The 18,050-nt window shown below is 42.6% G+C and overlaps 1 protein-coding gene across 2 annotated transcripts in view; it reads left to right on the top strand.

Moving 5' to 3' along the window:
- Window positions 1-15,237, top strand: part of TRIO (trio Rho guanine nucleotide exchange factor) — a 412,227-nt gene extending 396,990 nt beyond the window's left edge. For both annotated transcript variants that reach the window (XM_006117079.4, XM_075921462.1), the window contains exons 54-57: window positions 4,957-5,035; window positions 5,745-5,945; window positions 10,064-10,202; window positions 12,842-15,237. In XM_006117079.4, coding sequence (XP_006117141.2) covers window positions 4,957-5,035; window positions 5,745-5,945; window positions 10,064-10,202; window positions 12,842-13,384 — 962 coding nt within the window. In that variant the 3' untranslated portion in view covers window positions 13,385-15,237. The remainder of the gene's footprint in view (window positions 1-4,956; window positions 5,036-5,744; window positions 5,946-10,063; window positions 10,203-12,841) is intronic.
- Window positions 15,238-18,050: the final 2,813 nt, after the last annotated feature.

The following is an 18,050-nucleotide window of genomic DNA, read 5'->3' as shown; positions in this document are numbered from 1 at the left end:
TAAGCAGATGCAAGCATCAGGTGAAGAGATCCTCTGCTCCCAAAAGCTCCTCCTAAGCTGACCAGTGGCACTGCAGGAACAAGGAGCGGAGCCCCTGACACCAGCGTTGTTTTTGCCGTCACAGCTTCCCCTCGTCTGGTGTTGCTGAACAGTGCAAAGGTGCAATTGGAACTCATAAAGAGAGTGGCCTCTAATCTGGGGATATAGGTGGAGGAGCTCAAGAAGCCAGCTGATGCCACCTTTGACGTGCACAGCACCTCTGCCTCCAGCTGGGTTGCCTGGAAAGGGGTTCTAAAGTTCACAAATGCCCTCTGGCAAACACCTTTTTCCTTGATACCCATTTCAAAGAGGGCTTAGTGTTTGGTGCCACCAAAGGGCCATATGTATCTCTACAGGCACCCAGCGCCAACTCCCTCGTGGTGGAGGTGGTCAACCATAAGGAGAGGCAAGAGCACGTAGGGGCGACACTGAAGAACAAAGACTCAAAAAGGCTACATTTGTTTGGATGAAAAATGAATTCATCTCCCAGCCTTCAGTTGCAGGTAGCAAATAGTCAACCCTTCCTTGGTCACTATGTTTTTAATATGTAATGGACCATCGTCAGTTTTTGAGGGATTGCTTCGCAGGGCCTCAATGAAAGAGTTTCAGGCAATTCTCGACATGGGGACAGCAGCTGCCGAGACAGCTCTTCAGGTGACATCAGACATGGTGGACTTCACAGTGTGCACAATGACTTTGGCCATACCCATGTGTCAAGTGTCCTGGCTACTCCTCTCCAGGCTATCTATGGAGGCTCATTAATCTCTCCAGGACTTCCCTTTCAATGGTCACTGACCCAGGGACTGTACCTCTCCAGGTCAGCCCATAAAAGGTTTTTACCCACAGCACCCTCCATGTCCTGGGAACCAGCTACACAAGGAGCCCCCTGGCTAAGAAAAGCAAGGGCTTTAAGCACCCAATCAGCCAACGCCTTCAAACCAGCCGGGCTCAATACCTACGATAACTCAAGCAGATACCTATGAAAGCTCAAGTTCAGTGTGGTCTCCTTAGTTTCCATGATTCCTGGGTCCAGATGTAGGAGACTGGAATGCCACTCTCCACATGAAGGACACATATTTCCTTGTGGCAGTCTTTCCAGTTCAGATGTTTTCGGTTTACAATGGAGTCCACTCACTATCAATGTATGGGCCTCCCTTTTGGCCTGGCTAGAGCACCAAGGGTGTTTACTAAGTGCATGGTGGTAGTGGCAGCCTGCCCCAGGTACCAGGTCTGTCCAGATTTACTTTTACCTCAACAACTGGCTGGTCGAGGACAGCTCTAGGACCAATGTCCATCACAACATAGCAATTCTCCTAGATACCTGCCACTGCCTGGGGCTCCTAGTCAGCAACAAAAAGTCCATGTTAATACCAGTTCAAAGAATAGGTTTCATCAGAGCAGTGCTCAACTTGACCCATATGAGAGCGAAAGCGTTCCTGCCCCCAGACAGGTTCTAAGTCCTGGCAAATCTCATAGTGGAGATGTCCGTGCCATGCTTGACCATGGCCGGAATCTGCTTGCACCTTTTGGGGCAGATGGCGGTGTGTCACACCTGACTCTGCATGCAGCTACTCCAGCAATACTTGGCATCAACCTTCTCCCAATCCCAGAGCCACCTGGACAAAGCTGTCACAATTCCTCTGCCAGTACATATTGCACTGCAGTGGTAGAGTACTCCAGAGAATGTTCTGGAGGGAGTCCAATTTGACATCCTTACTCTCTCCCTCAAGCTGGTGTTGGATGCCTCGAATATCTGCTGGGGGTTCACCTTGGCAATCTCTGGACCCAAGGGTCACCAGAGGAAGCAAGGTGATATAGAAACATCAAGGAGCTCAGAGCAGTGTGAGATCTTCCTGCCGCACATTGGTCAAAGTGGTGTGAATCCTCAAAGACAACACAACCTTGGTGTCCTACATCAATAGACAGGGAGAGACGTGCTTATTGTCTGTGTATCAGACAACACTTTTTCTCTGGGATCATCTCACAGGGACCTTTCTTCACCCTTCACTGTCATCTGCAGAGACCAGGTCTAGCTGTGGCCCTACACGGCTTTCGTGATGAAGGTTGTTGTGACGGACCGGGCCGTGTCTGGGCACAACTGAGGGCGTCTGCTCAGAGCGAATTGCTCAAATCCGGGGCTCCTTACAGCCCCCAAACTGGTGACCTCTCCAAACAGGCCACAAACCAGTCCCACAGAGTGCTTCAGCAGCCTGCCTGAAGCCTCACGAGCAAAACCCCTACACCCCAGCAATATCCGTGCCCCAGATGGCCCCGGGCCTCATACACAGGTGGGGGGGGGGGTCCTAGCACCTAATCCCAAGAAACCAGCCACAGATCCCTGGTCAATTTACCCTCTGGATCTTACCCGCAAATCATGCTGGGCCAATCCTTTAGAATCTAAAACTAAAGGTTTATTATCACAAGAAAGAAAAGCATGAGAGTCAGGTTGTTAAAGAATATTACGTTATATGCACCGAATCTCCCAGTCCTCGATGCAGGCTCTAGCAGAGATGTACAGCTGCTGGTTTAAAAGTTCTTGTTGCACATCCTATCATCAGGATGGGTTCACAGGTCTTCCGGACTCTTTGATCCCTGCAATGCTGCCTCTGGGATGAAGTGCTGAGCTGAGAACAAAATGGCATCGACCACATGAACTCTTTATACTTCCTTCCTGGCCTCTTCTAGTATGTAGCAGGTCACCTGGTCAGAGGCCAATCTCTGTGTTCCCTGCTGGCCCATTGAGAGCCATTGTTCCACAGGGCCTCGGTAATTAGCATGTCCACAGACTCGGCCCTGCCCAATGCTTAACCACATGCAGGGAAATCTTCAGTGTCCATACAAGTACATGCTAATAATTGCACACACACACATTATACAAACACATGAACAGCGTACATAAGATTATCCGATAATAAGCTTCTATTCAATACCTCACATGGCCCCCTTCTATACCATTTTTGGGGCCAACACCCACACCTATGGGTGCATCAGTGATCTGGCTGCTCCCCTCAAGATCCAGCAACGTGACAGTTGTTTCTTCCTTCCATTTGGACCAGGACATATTCCTGCCTGTGTTCTGCCCCAAACCTCACAAGACAGTGGAAGAAAGGCATTTGCACATTCTGGACATCTAAAGGGCCTTGGCCTTTTACCTGGAACATACTAAGTCCTTCCATAGATCAACACAGCTATTAATCGAGATAGTCGATAGCCTGCTGGTTTCCACACAGCAGCTTTCCAACTGGATCATCTCGTGCATCCAGTCTTGCTATGGCTGGGTTCAGCAGAACTGTGGTGCAATCTATGTGACTGTGAATGCCTACCTACCTCCATACTGCTTGGAGTCACCTGTTGTGGAACAAACATGAGCAACCACTGTAAAAAATAAAAAAAAATAAAAAATAAAAATTGTTGCTCATGACCATTCCGTGACCCGTCCTCCTTCCCTGCTGTTGGAGGATCTGGCAAGAAAGAACTGAGGGTGGGAGGAATGGGTGGTGCCTCTTCTACAGCATTTTGGAGGCACCACTTCAAGAATCACCAGAGCTGCCACTCTGTGGGTACTACAAAGGGGAAATCTTCCGGCACCGGTGCAGGTGGCAAGTACACATGCCTACTGTGGAATGGACATGAGCAGCACATCTCAAAGAACACAAGTTACAAAATGGGTAACTGTCTTTTAAAGTAGCTTTTGCTCCACTATACTGTCAAAGTACTTGAATGCTCTGCAGCCCATGTTGCCTCACTTGTGCTTCCAGCCACTTCATTTTCAATTGACAGTACATTAATACCCTGGAGGAGAGCATTCTTTGCACAGAGGAACGTTTGCCCACAGTTAGCTTCTGGACACTTGGAGAGATGAGAAGAGAGCTACTTAAGAACAATTTCACTCTTCCCTGCCTTCATCTGTAAGCCAGAACAGAAAACTTCATAAGGAAAAGGTATCAAAAGCTGCTGCAGGTTTTAAAAAAAATCTGTGTGGCGCTACCAGCCATTTACTTACTGTTAGAATCAACCAGTGCAGTTTCTGCCCCACACAAGAGCTAGCACTATGTTGTGATCAGGGTCAAAAAATTCTTAGAACTCAAGAAACTGTTTGAGTGTCTGCCACAACTTGCTTGGTGACCTTACCCATTGAATAGCAGTTAGCAGTAAACCAGATGAGCTGCATCAAGCATTGGTGTCGGGACCATTAACTTTACAGTAGCAACCTGCATCTCTATTCCTCCTTTGCTCCCTGAAGGGACATGCTGACAGTCTCAATAAGCAGGGGCCCCAGGGCCTCTCCCCATTAGGTTTCAACAGCCTGCAAAGACAAGATTCCAACTCCTACGTTGTAGGACAGAGCACCTGTATTTCTGCAGGGCTGCAGTGTGTGATCTTAAAATCTGTCACAGTTCTTCACACTCAGTTGAGACTTCAATCACCAGCCCTGTAGCCAGCTTCTTGCATCATCTTTTTCAGGTCACTTGTGTGATGACCTGTAGGGCAAATCCAAGGGTGAAGGGCATTTACTGGCCATTAGAACATTATTTTGTTCTCCATTACGGAAATGAAGACTTACCAAACCATCATGGATGGTCAATCAGAAGAGCAACTTTATACCTCAAGGGTTCCTGAAATCACTGACACCACATAAACAGACCCATGGCCCTTCTAGGGTATATACATCCCAACCTCAAACCAAAAAAGACAATGATCAGTTCATGACACAGGAGTATTCATCCCTTCAAAATCCACTTCCAAATAAGGCACCATTTCTTAGATTTTGTCCAGTGTACAACCACCCAAAACAGTCTGATTATTTTCATGACAGCTGTTAAATTCTGAGGTGTATCCCTTTTTCATATGGGTTGTTTAAATTACAGCTGAAAATATTTTTATACTAAAATAATTCTACTTGTTTTTTCTGTTAAGGTCCTGGAAGTGATGGGATCATGGTAATCTGGAAAGACAACTTTGATTCCCTGTACAGTGAAGTGGTTGAGCTTGGCAGGTATGACTTGGGCCATTTCATTGTGAAAGTTGGTCAAAAATACGACACTGATTCAGATTATTTCTTTATGAAATTTTCTTAAAATTTACAAGTATTAGTTGCAATGATCAATTGAGAGTCAAACACAGAATTTCTTAGCCTGTGAAGAAAATGTAACACAATACTAAAATCCTAGCTTAAATACAAAAGCAATTTTTTAATGCTGAAACTTTACTCATGGGCTAAATTAGAGGATGTGTTTTGTGAAACTGTATATGTTTTATGAAAAATGGCACATGTTCTCTGAACAATTGTACTTAAGAGCTCCATAAGATTATACAGCACTCCCTTAGGTAAGTATATTAATCTTTACAACAAACCCCCTCATTATCAACCAAGAATTTAAAAAAAAATTGGTCTGATAGCTAGTATATAGATGGAATTAATAAACTAAAATCTATTTGCATTGCTTAGTCATACTACCCTGGAACACAGATCAAATTCTGATTTTACTTTTCTGGAAATTTAAAAGAATTTTTTATTCAAGCTCATTAGTTACCAAGAGAAGTATTATTAAGTAATAATACTTAGTCTTTGAATGTAGTCAAACTACTTTTATTTACGTGCTATTGGACATGATCATAACTTTTGTCTTAGTAAAATGTTGTGCAGTTTCTGGTCCTTTAGCATTGCCCTCAGCTAATTCTTTTCTTTTTTAATTATTTTTTAGGGGCAGATTTTCTGTTGTTAAGAAATGTGATCAGAAAGGAACCAAACGAGCAGTGGCCACTAAGTTTGTGAACAAGAAATTGATGAAACGAGACCAGGTTACCCATGAACTCGGAATCATGCAGAATCTCCAACATCCCCAGCTTATTGGCCTTCTAGATACCTTTGAGACTTCCACCAGCTACATCTTAGTATTAGAGATGTGTGTGGGCTCTAAGTAACATCATTTTATATATAAATATGTAATCTTCATGCAAATGATTTTTTATGCCTGGGTATTGTAGTAGTTTGTGGATTATTTTGGAGAAGTTCAGGATGTCAGAGAACTTCTAGAGTGCTTACATAAAGTCCTAGAACTCTCACGTTCTGTTTTTAGAGATGATAATACTGTCTTAAGTTTTTTCCAAAATGTTCTTCTTGTCCATAATGGAAAGCAAAGACCCTGGCTGTTCACAAGAACCAATTCCCCCAACTAAAATCTCCTGTAAACTATTTCCCATCAGAATGACTTGGAAAGGAAGGGGATGGATGATCACTGTGGTGCAGATGATCCTCTTAACCATCTCACTTTTAAGTTGTGTAAATGGCGCTCTGTGCGTACGTGCGTGTGTACATACTTACGTAGATACGTACAGGAGTAAGATGTGGATGGAGTAAATAATATAAAATGTTGATATGCTTGAAATTCTCATGTCACCTCCCTGTGTTGTTTCTCCGTTCCTGACTCATTTCAATATCAGCTGGAGTAGGTGATGGAAGGAAAATTTATTCCATAGCATCTTAATAAGATCAGCAGTTCCGTGTTTCCCTGTTCTGTGCCCCTCCACTTTCTTCATACTCTTAAGGTTTTTTCCTCTGTATGAATGCAGTACATGCATGCAAGGTTACGTTATGTTGACATGCTATTCAAAGAGGTTCAAAATGCAGGTTCTTCACATATCTAACATGTAGATGGTGTGCAAGACATTCAATAGAGATTAATGGTTTTAGGGACTTTAGGGTTTAAGACTTTCAGCACTTTGAGAATAAGGCATTGTGAATGTTTGTGTCTCAGACTGAGCACCAAAAATAGAGACACCGTAATGTTTTTATTGCATTTTTATGAGCTGTTTTCTGAGTTATGTTTAGAGATTAGTATAGTAGAAAGTCAGTAGATTAAAACTATGTGAAATACGTCAGGGTCTTTCTGATTAAAACTATGTGAAATACGTCAGGGTCCTTAAACTGGAAATAGGATTTGCTGTGTTGCTCCAGTTTTAGGGATATAAAATTTCGATTAATTGGCTAATCAAATGGTCAATGAAATTTACATCAATTAGTCGATAAGGGTGCCTCCGCCTTTGAAATGTACATAAGAACATAAGAATGGCAGTTCTGGGTCAGACTAAAGGTCCATCTAGCCCAGTAGCCTGTCTGCCGACAGTGGCCAGCACCAAGTGCCCTGAAGGGGGTGGACCGAAGACAATGATCAAGCGATTTGTCTTGTGCCATCCATCTCCAGCCTCTGACAAACAGAGGCCAGGCACACCATTCCTACCCCCTGGCTAATAGCCTTTTATGGACCTAACCTCCATGAAATTATCTAGCTTCTCTTTAAACTCTGTTATAGTTCTAGCCCTCATAGCCTCCTCTGGCAAGGAGTTCCACAGATTGACTATGTGCTGTGTGAAGAACTTTCGCGTATTAGTTTTAAACCTGCTACCAAATAATTTCATTTGGTGTCCTCTAGTCCTTATATTATGGGAACTAATGAATAACTTTTCTTTATTCATCCTCTCACCACCACTCATGATTTTATATACTTCTGTCATATCCACCCTAAGTCTCCTCTTTCCCAAACTGAAAAGTCCCAGTCGCTTTAGCCTCTCTTCATATGGGACCTGTTCCAAACTCCTAATCATTTTAGTTGTCCTTTTCTGAACCCTTTCCAAGGCCAAAATATCTTTTTTGAGGTGAGGAGACCACATCTGTACACAGTACTCAAGATGTGGGCATACCATAGTTTTATACAGGGGCAGCAAGATAGTCTATGTCTTATTTTCTATCCCTTTCTTAATAATTCCTAACATTCTATTTGCCTTTTTGACCTCTGCAGCACACTGTGTGGACGTTTTCAGAGAACTCTCCACGATAACTCCAAGATCTCTTTTCTGATTTGTCAGAGCCAAATTAGCCCCCATCATACTATATGTATAGTTGAGGTTATTTTTTCCAACGTGCATTACTTTACGCTTATCCACATTAAGCTTCATTTGCCATTTTGCTGCCTATTCACTTAGTTTTGTGAGATCTTTTTGAAGTTCTTCACACTCTGCTTCTGCCTTGACTATCTTGAACAGTTTAGTATCATCCACAAACTTTACTACCTCACTGCTGGCCCCTTTCTCTAGATCACTTATGAATAAGTTGAATAGGATTGGTCCTCGGACTAACCCTTGGGGACACCACTAGTTACCCCTCTCCATTCTGAAAATTTACTATTTATTCCTACCCTTTGTTTCCTGTCTTTTAACCAGTTCTTAGTCCATGAAAGGACCTTCCCTCTTATCCCATGACAATGTAATTTACACATGAACCTTTGGTGAGGGACTTTGTCAAAGGCTTTCTGAAAATCTAAGTATACTATATCTACTGGATCCCCCTTTTCCGCATGTTTGTTAACCCCTTCAAAGAACTCTAATAGATTAGTAAGAAATGATTTCCCTTTACAGAAACCATGTTGGCTTTTGGCCAACAAATTATGTTCTTCTACATACCTCACAATTTTATTCTTAACTATTGTTTCGACTAATTTGCCCGGTACTGAAGTTAGACTTACTGGTCTGTAATTGCCAGGATCGCCTCTAGAGCCCTTGTTAAATATTGGTGTCATATTAGCTACCTTCCAGTCAGTAAATACAGAAGCCGATTAAAGGATAGATTACAAACCAGTTAACAGTTCTGCAATTTCCCATTTGAGTTCTTTTAGAACCTTTGGGTGAAATGCCATCTGGTCCCGGTGATTTGTTATATTGCTACACTTCAAAGGCGAAAGTGCTGTGAGGAACACAGGGCTTGAGTCCCCTGCTGGCTCTGTGCTCCCCGCAGCATTTCAGAACTGGGGAGTCCCCTACTAACCCTGTGTTCCCTGCGGCACTACCGCTTTGAAACGCTGCAGGGAGCCTGGTGTCACACACCGCATGGCGCTTCAAAGCAGAAGCGCCACATGGAGCTTGGAGTCAGCGAGGGACTCCCAGCTGGCCCCAGGCTGCACCCGGGATTTCACAGTGGCAGCACCACATAGAGCCTGGGATCTGGCCCTGGGCTCCACATGGCGCTGCCACTTTGAAGCACCCTTATTTCTTTCCCTCCTCCCCTTGCTGCCTCTTTTTGATAGAGGCAGCAGGCGAGGGGGGGTGGGGGTGACTAATCATCTAGGCATTCACATCCCTATCCAGAATAGCTTCAGTTGAATAAAGCCGTCTGATCAAGATCATTGCTCTTGTGCTGCCTATATTCTACTAGTAATTTTTTGACATTCACTATAGAATGAACTTACAGATTAAAAATAACTAAAGCCTTGGGCTATGTCTACACTGCAGGCTATTCTCGCGCAAAAACTTGCAGAGCGTCTACACTGCACACGCATTCTTGCACAAGTAAATTTACAGTAAAGCATCAGAAGAGAGGGCTTCTTGCGCAAGAGTTATTCCTCTCCCCACAAAGAATTTAAGCCCTCTTGCGCAAGAGCTCCTGCACAAGAAGGCAGTGTGGATGGGCAATAGGAGTTTCTTGTGCAAGAAACCCGTATGGCTAAAATGGCCATCAAAGCTTTCTTGCACAAGAGAGTGTCCACTCTGCCATGGATGCTCTTGCGTAAAAGCACATGGCAGTGTGGACGTGCTCTTGTGCAAGACCTTTTGCGTAAGAACTCTTGTGCAAAACAGTTCTTGCGCAAGAAGCCTGCAGTGTAGACGTAGCCTTGCAGTTTTATGGGTATTTCTTTCATCTGGTTAAAACACTGCTTTTCCTTCTGTAGAGGCCCCCTTCTGTAGAGGCCCCCTTCCTAAGTGTGCTTTAGAATAGTAATCTCTGAATGGTGCTACATGATTAATGAAGACTGATTAATCCCAGGGGGAATAGAATTTATCATTTGATTTCAAGAAAAATAAAATTAAACTTCTATTTGGTAATAGTAGCCAGGGTTCACAAATTGATGCTGTTTGTAAAGATAAGGATAATTTAACTTGAAAATGCTTTTTAAATGTTAAAATCAGCATATATAAATATAAACCATTGCTGTTTTCATATTACAATGAAATGCACCTTTATATTCAATAGGGCTGATCAGGGTCGCTTTCTAGACTGTGTTGTGCAATGGGGAAACCTCACTGAAGGGAAAATCAGGCTGTATCTGGGAGAGATTCTGGAAGCTGTACAGTATCTTCACAACTGCAGAATAGCACATCTGGACCTAAAGGTGAGGAGCCAAAGTTACACCTGGAATGTTACCAGAACAGATTGCCTTTTCTAGGTGACAGCTGCATACTCCAGACATAGAAAGTTCTGGCCATTGAGAGCCATGCAACCCCTTTACTTTAAGCCATGCAATGCTCCATCCTAGGTTATAGGAAGTGGTGGGACTTGCCCCCCATGTACCTTAAGTTATTTTCAGCCTTTAAAAAAAATCTCAAATGCCATTGTGTCTTCCAGCTTGGTTTGATGGCTGTTCATGTTCACCTTTGTTAAGATCTCTTTCTCTGTACGTGGTAACAAATTGTTAGACTTTTAACATGCACTATTGATTTGTTTGCTTGTTTTTGTCTGGGGAGCTTGCTATAGAGATAATTTGAAACAGCAGAATCTGTTGTGTAAATTTGGTTAAAACATTGCTGCTCTTATGGCTCCAAATTCTCCATTTCTGTGTTTTATACTTTGTCTGCGGTGTGTGGGTGAAGGGCATCTGCTGCATCCTTGTTCCATCCCTCTGGGATATGATGTTTGTATCTGATCCATTTTGGTGGAAAAAGCCTTGAAGGTTTCAAGATGGATTTGAGGCTTGTTACTGGCCCTTTCTCCTAGCCAGTCTCAGTTTAGATGGGGAAAACTGATGCCAGGAGATCCTCTGTGCCTGCAGAATCTTTTAGGCAGTAAAAGGCTTTGGACTCAATTCTGCAGATTTCATTCTTGATATGAAAAGAAGAAGATAAAAAAGGCAAAACCCTCATGCCCCAAATTTCCCATCATCTTCAAAAACATTAATTTAAAAAATTGACTTGATCTGCATCAGAGGGGTAACCGTGTTAGTCTGAATCTGCAAAAGCAATGAGGAGTCCTGTGGCACCTTATAGACTAACTGAAGTGTAGGAGCATAAGCTTTCGTGGGCAAAGACCCACTTCGTCAGATGCATGTATTGGATTTCTTTCATCTGGTTAAAACACTGCTTTTCCTTCTGTAGAGGCCCCCTTCCTAAGTGTGCTTTAGAATAGTAATCTCTGAATGGTGCTACATGATTAATGAAGACTGATTAATCCCAGGGGAAATAGAATTTATCATTTGATTTCAAGAAAAATAAAATTAAACTTCTATTTGGTAATAGTAGCCAGGGTTCACAAATTGATGCTGTTTGTACAGATAAGGATCATTTAACTTGAAAATGCTTTTTAAATGTTAAAATCAGCATATATAAATATAAACCATTGCTGTTTTCATATTACAATGAAATATAAGTCTATAAGGTGCCACAGGACTCCTCGTCGCTTTGACTTGATCTACAGTCGTTGTGGGCTCAGAAAGTGTTTTTTCTGACCTGTTAACCGGAGAGGGGAGGGGCAACTGCCCTGGGGCCAACAATTTTAAAAGGGCCTGGCGATCCCTGCCACCAGAGCCCCAGGTGGCCCATGCCAGGTGGCACTGAAAAGCTGGCTTGGCTGGGAGAGGCTAGTCCCGGCCCCGTCCCTTCTGTCCAAAGTCCTGCCCTTCTGGAGGCTCAGAACACACTCACGCTCACTCTCTCTGTCCCCCCTTTACGCCCTCTCTGTCATTCTTACTTGGGGCCTGACAAAGTCTGTTGGCCACCCTGTGCATAGCTGAATTCCAGAGTGGGGCGTCTACTTGAAATCCAGTTATAGGTCAGTAACTTTTCTCTAGTTCAAAACAAAATAAACATTCTACTTCCCCTCAGCAGCTTTTAGGAGTTGCTTGTAACAGTTCCTGTGGCTTCCACAGTGAAGCTGTAAGACAGTGTTTCTCAACCTTTTTTTATAAAGTACTCCTTTTTAAAAAAAAAAAATTATAAGTACCCCCAGTACCTACAGTTTTCAGACACACCATTTTTTTCTACCATTGCATCACATGTGTTTAAACAACTTAATTGTAGCTGTATAGGCGATGAAATTTTTGTGTGTAAAATGTACACAAAGAATAAAGTGCTGTAAAACTTACAACAAAAATTCAGTTTTCTCCAAATTTCAGTTGTGTTGACTTACCTTCCCCCCCCTCCCCCAGACTTCTCTCGAGTACCCCTAAGGGTACACATACCACTGATTGAGAAACACTGCTCTAAGAGATCCTGATTTTAAACTTTAGTTCAGTTCAGCTACTTCTGTATTGTAAAATAAATGGTGAGCCACAGACATGTACATGTTAAGAGACACTTTGTTAGAAAAAAAAAATCTTTGATTTCCTACTCCAGTCTAAATATTCTATTTTTTGTTTTCTGTGTCACACTATTAGTGAAAAGTTGTTGGGTCTTCAAACTGCAGGTTTACAGAGTTCCAGTTTTCTGTGGGTCTCTGCAGAACTCTTATTGTGAAGTGAATTGTTGCCAACTGAGCAGGACTGTGTTTCCTGTGTCATGACTCTGCGAGAACCTAAAACTCAATGATCACATCTTCCAGGATGCTGCAGACTGTTGCAGAATTCTTTGCAAACTTTGAGGAGCTTGAGAGAACCATATGGGAACTTTGTGGAGCTAGCCCTGATAATCCACTGCGCTTGTAAATCTTTGCTGTGCCCCTCAACTGCCTGTGCTGGTTGGAAAGGAGTAGACTAAGGCTTTAGACGTGTGCCAGACTTATTTGAAAGATGAATATGATTTTCCTCTTTGTATTTTATAGCCTGAAAACATTCTGGTGGATCAGAGTTCAGCTAAACCAACAATAAAACTGGCTGACTTTGGAGATGCCGTCCAGCTTAATACCACCTATTATATCCACCAGTTACTTGGGAACCCAGAGTTTGCAGCTCCTGAAATTATCCTCGGAAATCCTGTCTCACTAACCTCAGATGTTTGGAGCATCGGAGTGCTCACATATGTCCTTCTTAGTGGCGTCTCTCCTTTCCTGGATGAAAGTGTAGAGGAAACTTGCCTGAATATTTGCCGCTTAGACTTTAGTTTCCCAGATGACTACTTCAAAGGAGTTAGCCAAAAGGCCAAAGATTTTGTATGTTTTCTACTTCAGGATGACCCAGCTAAGCGTCCTTCTGCAGCATTGGTCCTTCAAGAGCAATGGCTGCAGCTGGGGAATAGCAAAAATGTTGACAGCATTGACATATCCAGACTGACTTCGTTCATTGAGCGGCGAAAACACCAGAATGATGTTCGACCCATTCGTAGCATTAAAAACTTCTTACAGAGCAGGCTCTTGCCAAGAGTTTGACCTCACTTGAAATTCTCTCTCATTCTCTTTCACCTGCCAATCCTACTGGAGATGGAAATCTCCTGCCAATCAGCTGTTGACTTGAATTTTGGAGACTAAAACAGAGCCAATCAGCTGCTAGAATGTTCGTGTGAAAATGCATTCCAAGTAACCCTGCACATAGTAGTACTTGGGACTAGCAATGCAAACTATGCTGAGGTGGAGGCCTATAGCATTGTACTCTGTGAAAGACAGTCAAGAGTATTACAGTAACAGTGTTTTATTCAGGTTTCTGCAAAAAAACACTTTTTTTAAAAAAAACTAATAGAATTTTGCAAATGAACTTACCATTTTCAAGATTTGTTTGAGGAAATAAATGCCTATGTTCAAAGCACTGGGATTGACAAACAGACATGGACAAATACCAAATCACACCTGGAGAAGACTCACCAAATTGGCTGCCCATTGATATGGCCTCCATTGATGTCCATTTTTTCACTTGGTCCTAGAGCTTTCCAGTTGCCTCACCTGTATATATCTCACATAGCAGTGCACTGAGATCAGACTCTGCTTTTAAGTGCATCCAACCTCAAAATTTTTGCATAAAATAGAATGAATCATTTTGCTCTGATAAAATGTAGGCCTTACTTGTATATAGACTGTTACCTGCCTTCAGTCTGTAATTTTTCTCTCCCTCTCCCTCCTCCCTAAATGGTGGTATACCACTGTGCGGGTCTTCAGTTCAGGTCAGCCCTTGCTGTCCTATTCGAAAAGGACTTTGGGTTGGTGCCCAGCCTGCCAATCTTATTGTCGAGCAGTGTACAGCAGGATGAAAATACTGTAAATGCACTCATTTGGAATTTTGTTTTATTTCATATCATGTGCAATGTTGTGGCTTTAACATTTTATGCAACTATTTATGAAGACCTCTGTTGTAACTGTAATAAATATATAGAAAAAGCACATTCTTAGTATGGCGAGCTTTATGGTTTTGTTTGTGTGTTTGGAGTTTCTGGGTGGGTGAGGGAGGGGATATTGTATCATACTGTCATTAGTTTAATTATCAGATTTTAGCATAAAACTTAGAAAAGAACCTAGTGAGTTTTAAGGATTGTAAATAAATAAGTTAGGTATTCATAACCAGAATCACAAACTGGATAAGAAATAGGGTGACATTTAAAAAAAAATATTATTACATTATTCAAAATGCCAAAGTATTACTTTCCCAAACCAATCTCAACATTTACTAGTTTTTAGAATTTTCAAATCTGCATTTACTGTTTTCTGTACAATAATTGAATGATTTTTTTTCTCTCTTTGGCAAAGAAATAAATTCAAGCAGTAGTGGTCATGTGACCTGATGTAATGTAACTGTCTTATGTACTGTTTTTTAGATTAAGGTAATATTAACATATTTAAAAAGACAGAGTTTGGCTTTCTGGTTATCACAGATTTGACATGGATGTATTGACATCTATGTTTCTCTGTACAAAATGCCTGTTTTAAATAAGGAAATTAAGCCTCCAACCCACACTAGTTAGATATGAGTCTTAAGCCATAAACTGGCTTTGGATAGTTTTAAACTTTGCCACTTCCATTGTTTTCTATTTATTCCTTTTTGTTGATTTTTTGTTTTGTAAAGTTGTACAGAAACTTTTTAAAAGAAAAATGAATTAAAGACTGGATGTGTCTTCTTACCAACCTCATAACATCTTATTCATGTGTTATTTTCTTCTATTATTTCAGTTAAATTTTTACTTTTATTTTGCATGTATATTTCTTTGTACAGTGATATGTTTAAACAGTATGATGTGATGTAAATACTTTATTTTACCATCAGTTATTTTAAAAAAAAATTAAACATATTTGACATACTTGTCTGATCTCTCTTGTTTTAAAACCTTGTGATCTAGGCCTTGCTATATTTTAGTGGTGCTTTGCACTGAAGCTATGACATAGTTCTTTGTTACAGCATTAGATTTAAATTGCCTAGTGACTGTACCATTATTTTAAAGGCTAGGAATATGCCCCACAAAATACCATTTGCCCTTTACTTGTAGGTATTGAGTGTTTGGGGGTATTCTAGTCTTCTTATGAGATAATTGGATTAGCTACCTTTCTGAGACCTGCCTGTCACTGCATTTTATATAGCTAGAGCAAATATGAATACAAGTCTTGCAGCCAGATTTCACCCAATTAAGGGCCACATTTCCAATATATCAAGCAACCAAAGGAGTAAAATCATATAAAAATGGACTGTTTTGTATTTTAGTAATTGTGTAGTTGCAACATTTTTATTGATTACATGGTTACTAAAATACTACCCAGGAGCGGGGCTGCCAGCTAGTACACTCCTGGACCCACTCCTGGGGAGACCCTGCCACTTCACACTACTGCCTCTGAATCAGCTCCCCACACAGACTGGCTCCAACCTGCCGCCCTACACTACTGCTTCTGATAGAGACAGCAGCATGGAGCGGCAGTAACCCCTGTCCATGGGGAGCCTGAGCACTCTATAGCATTAATCTGGAGCACACTACCAATGAAGAAAAGCCATTTTCATCCAAGGATGGTTTAATTGTTGCTGATATAACTCCATCTAGATCTGTGATAGGCAACTGAGGCTAGTAAGTGACCCCACTTGAGTGACTATCCTTCATCAGTTGGTTGCAATACTGTTCTCACCAAGATGGCTTCCCGGGATAGGATAAATTTAAAAAATAACAGCTGGTCTGGTAGCACTTTATAGACTAACAAAACATGCATATGGTATCCTGAGCTTTCGTGGGCACAGCCCACTTCTTCAGATGACTAGAGTCGTCGTCATGATACCATCTACATGTTGTGTTAGTCTCTAAAGTGCTACCAGACTATTCGTTGTTTAAGTTTATCCTGTACAGACTAACTCGGCTACTCCCTGAAGCTTCAGGGTAGGATAGTTTTGCTAGCTGCACTTACATACCTAAAATTTGTAGGTGGTGCCAATGGAATTGTAGCAGCACTTCAGATGCAGAGGGAGCACATGGCTTTCACAGTCAATGTTGTGCGCAGTCAGCACACACCTTGGTTCACGTGCCCTTGCTTTACATGTGTGTCACTTTAGCAATGCCGGTACGGAAAAACAACAGGGACAGAAACCAGCGGAATTTGGCATCCCTGTGCATGGGCAGTGATCAACAAAATGTCTTGTGGCCTGCACATAGAACCCCAATGGGCCGCAGGTTGCCCACCATTATTCTAAATCCTTCAAGGGATGCAGGTATAAACCTTTTGAATATGTACAATTCTACCTCTTCTTTTGCTCCTATCCTTACCTTATTTGCAATTCACGGGTAAATTGAAAGGTCATGAACTCCATATATGGCACTTCTGCATGTTAATGCATTGCATTCGTGATTTGCAGGATTGGCTACTGTCCAGCTTCAAAACCCAGTTTCTCTGTCTTCCCTGTACACACTTCCCTTCCCCCCCACACCCAGCTTGCCATGGAAATCCCAGAAATAAATATGCAGGATATTCAAAGAGATCTATCTGAAAGGTCAAATTGCCTGGGATGAGTCTCCATCTCAGCCTGTTTCTATTATAAACACTCAAGCTCTCTGCTTGTTGATCTGGAACAGGAAGGAGGCCTGGCAATATACCCCAGTGGGGCAGAGGGTTGACCCAAAGAGAGCAGATGTAGACTTTACTCACTTGGTCAGGGTCAGTGACAAAAACACATTCCTTTAAAATAATATTAGTGGCAAAGACCTCCAAATGTTACTGGGGGTGCACACACCCTGCCCTGGATCTCCGCAAAAGCTTAGATGCTCAGGCTTTACAAAGAGAATGTTCGTTTGTACCCCAGTGACTCCCCTGTGCGCTCTGAAGGCTGAGCACTTCAAGACAGTTGTTTAGGGCGATTCAATGGGAATTTTCAGATGTGCTCACATCGACCCAAGTTTTGGAGGGTTTCCACTTTGCAGACAGAGGTGTGAGTGTGGCATGTGTACATGTGATCTAGGTAGCTCAAATAATAGCTAGGAAGGCAAGGCAGCAGGGCCTGCACAAGCCCAAGTCCCTGAATTCAAGTGCATGCTGCTGCACTTTCACTACTAGTGTAGAACAAGCTAGGGTAAAACTAGGTTGGGTGTGACTGCACTTGTTGCTGTCATACCTCTGATTACAGTGTAGATGGACCTTTGCCCCCAAAGTAGCACAACGAGACCTGTGGAGCAAGTTAAGTCACTTAGACACTAGCACTCATTGGCTGATTTGCACACAATGTACCCGGAAATAGCACTGCAACCTGGCTAAGAGAAAAAGGCGAAAGAGCTTGGATGAGAGCAGCTAATATGGACCTTGTAGTCTAGGGCAGTGGTTTTCAAATTGTAGCAACTCAAGGACACGCATTTTGATTTAAAATTTTTCGCAGACTCCCAATCTTCCTCAGCCCCGGGTCCCACCCTCACTCCACCCCTTCCCCCATTGCCCAAACCCCCTCCCCCCCGGCTTCTCCTGTCCCTTTTCTTCCTGCCCTCTCCCCCATGCATACCCTGTCTTCATTCCTCCCCCGCTCCCAACGCCTCCTGCACACTGGGGAAGAGGCATGCAGGAGGGAGGCGGAGGAGTTGCTTGGAGGGGCAGTGATCAACTACCCCTTTGCTCCTCTGTGGAGTTCCCTTACAGACCCCAGTTTGAGAAATGC

The sequence above is a fragment of the Pelodiscus sinensis genome, chromosome 2 (assembly GCF_049634645.1).
Source record: "Pelodiscus sinensis isolate JC-2024 chromosome 2, ASM4963464v1, whole genome shotgun sequence".
Taxonomy (NCBI): Eukaryota; Metazoa; Chordata; order Testudines; family Trionychidae; genus Pelodiscus; species Pelodiscus sinensis.
The sequence above is the reverse complement of the archived record's forward strand: the minus strand, read 5'-3'. Positions and strand labels throughout refer to the sequence as shown.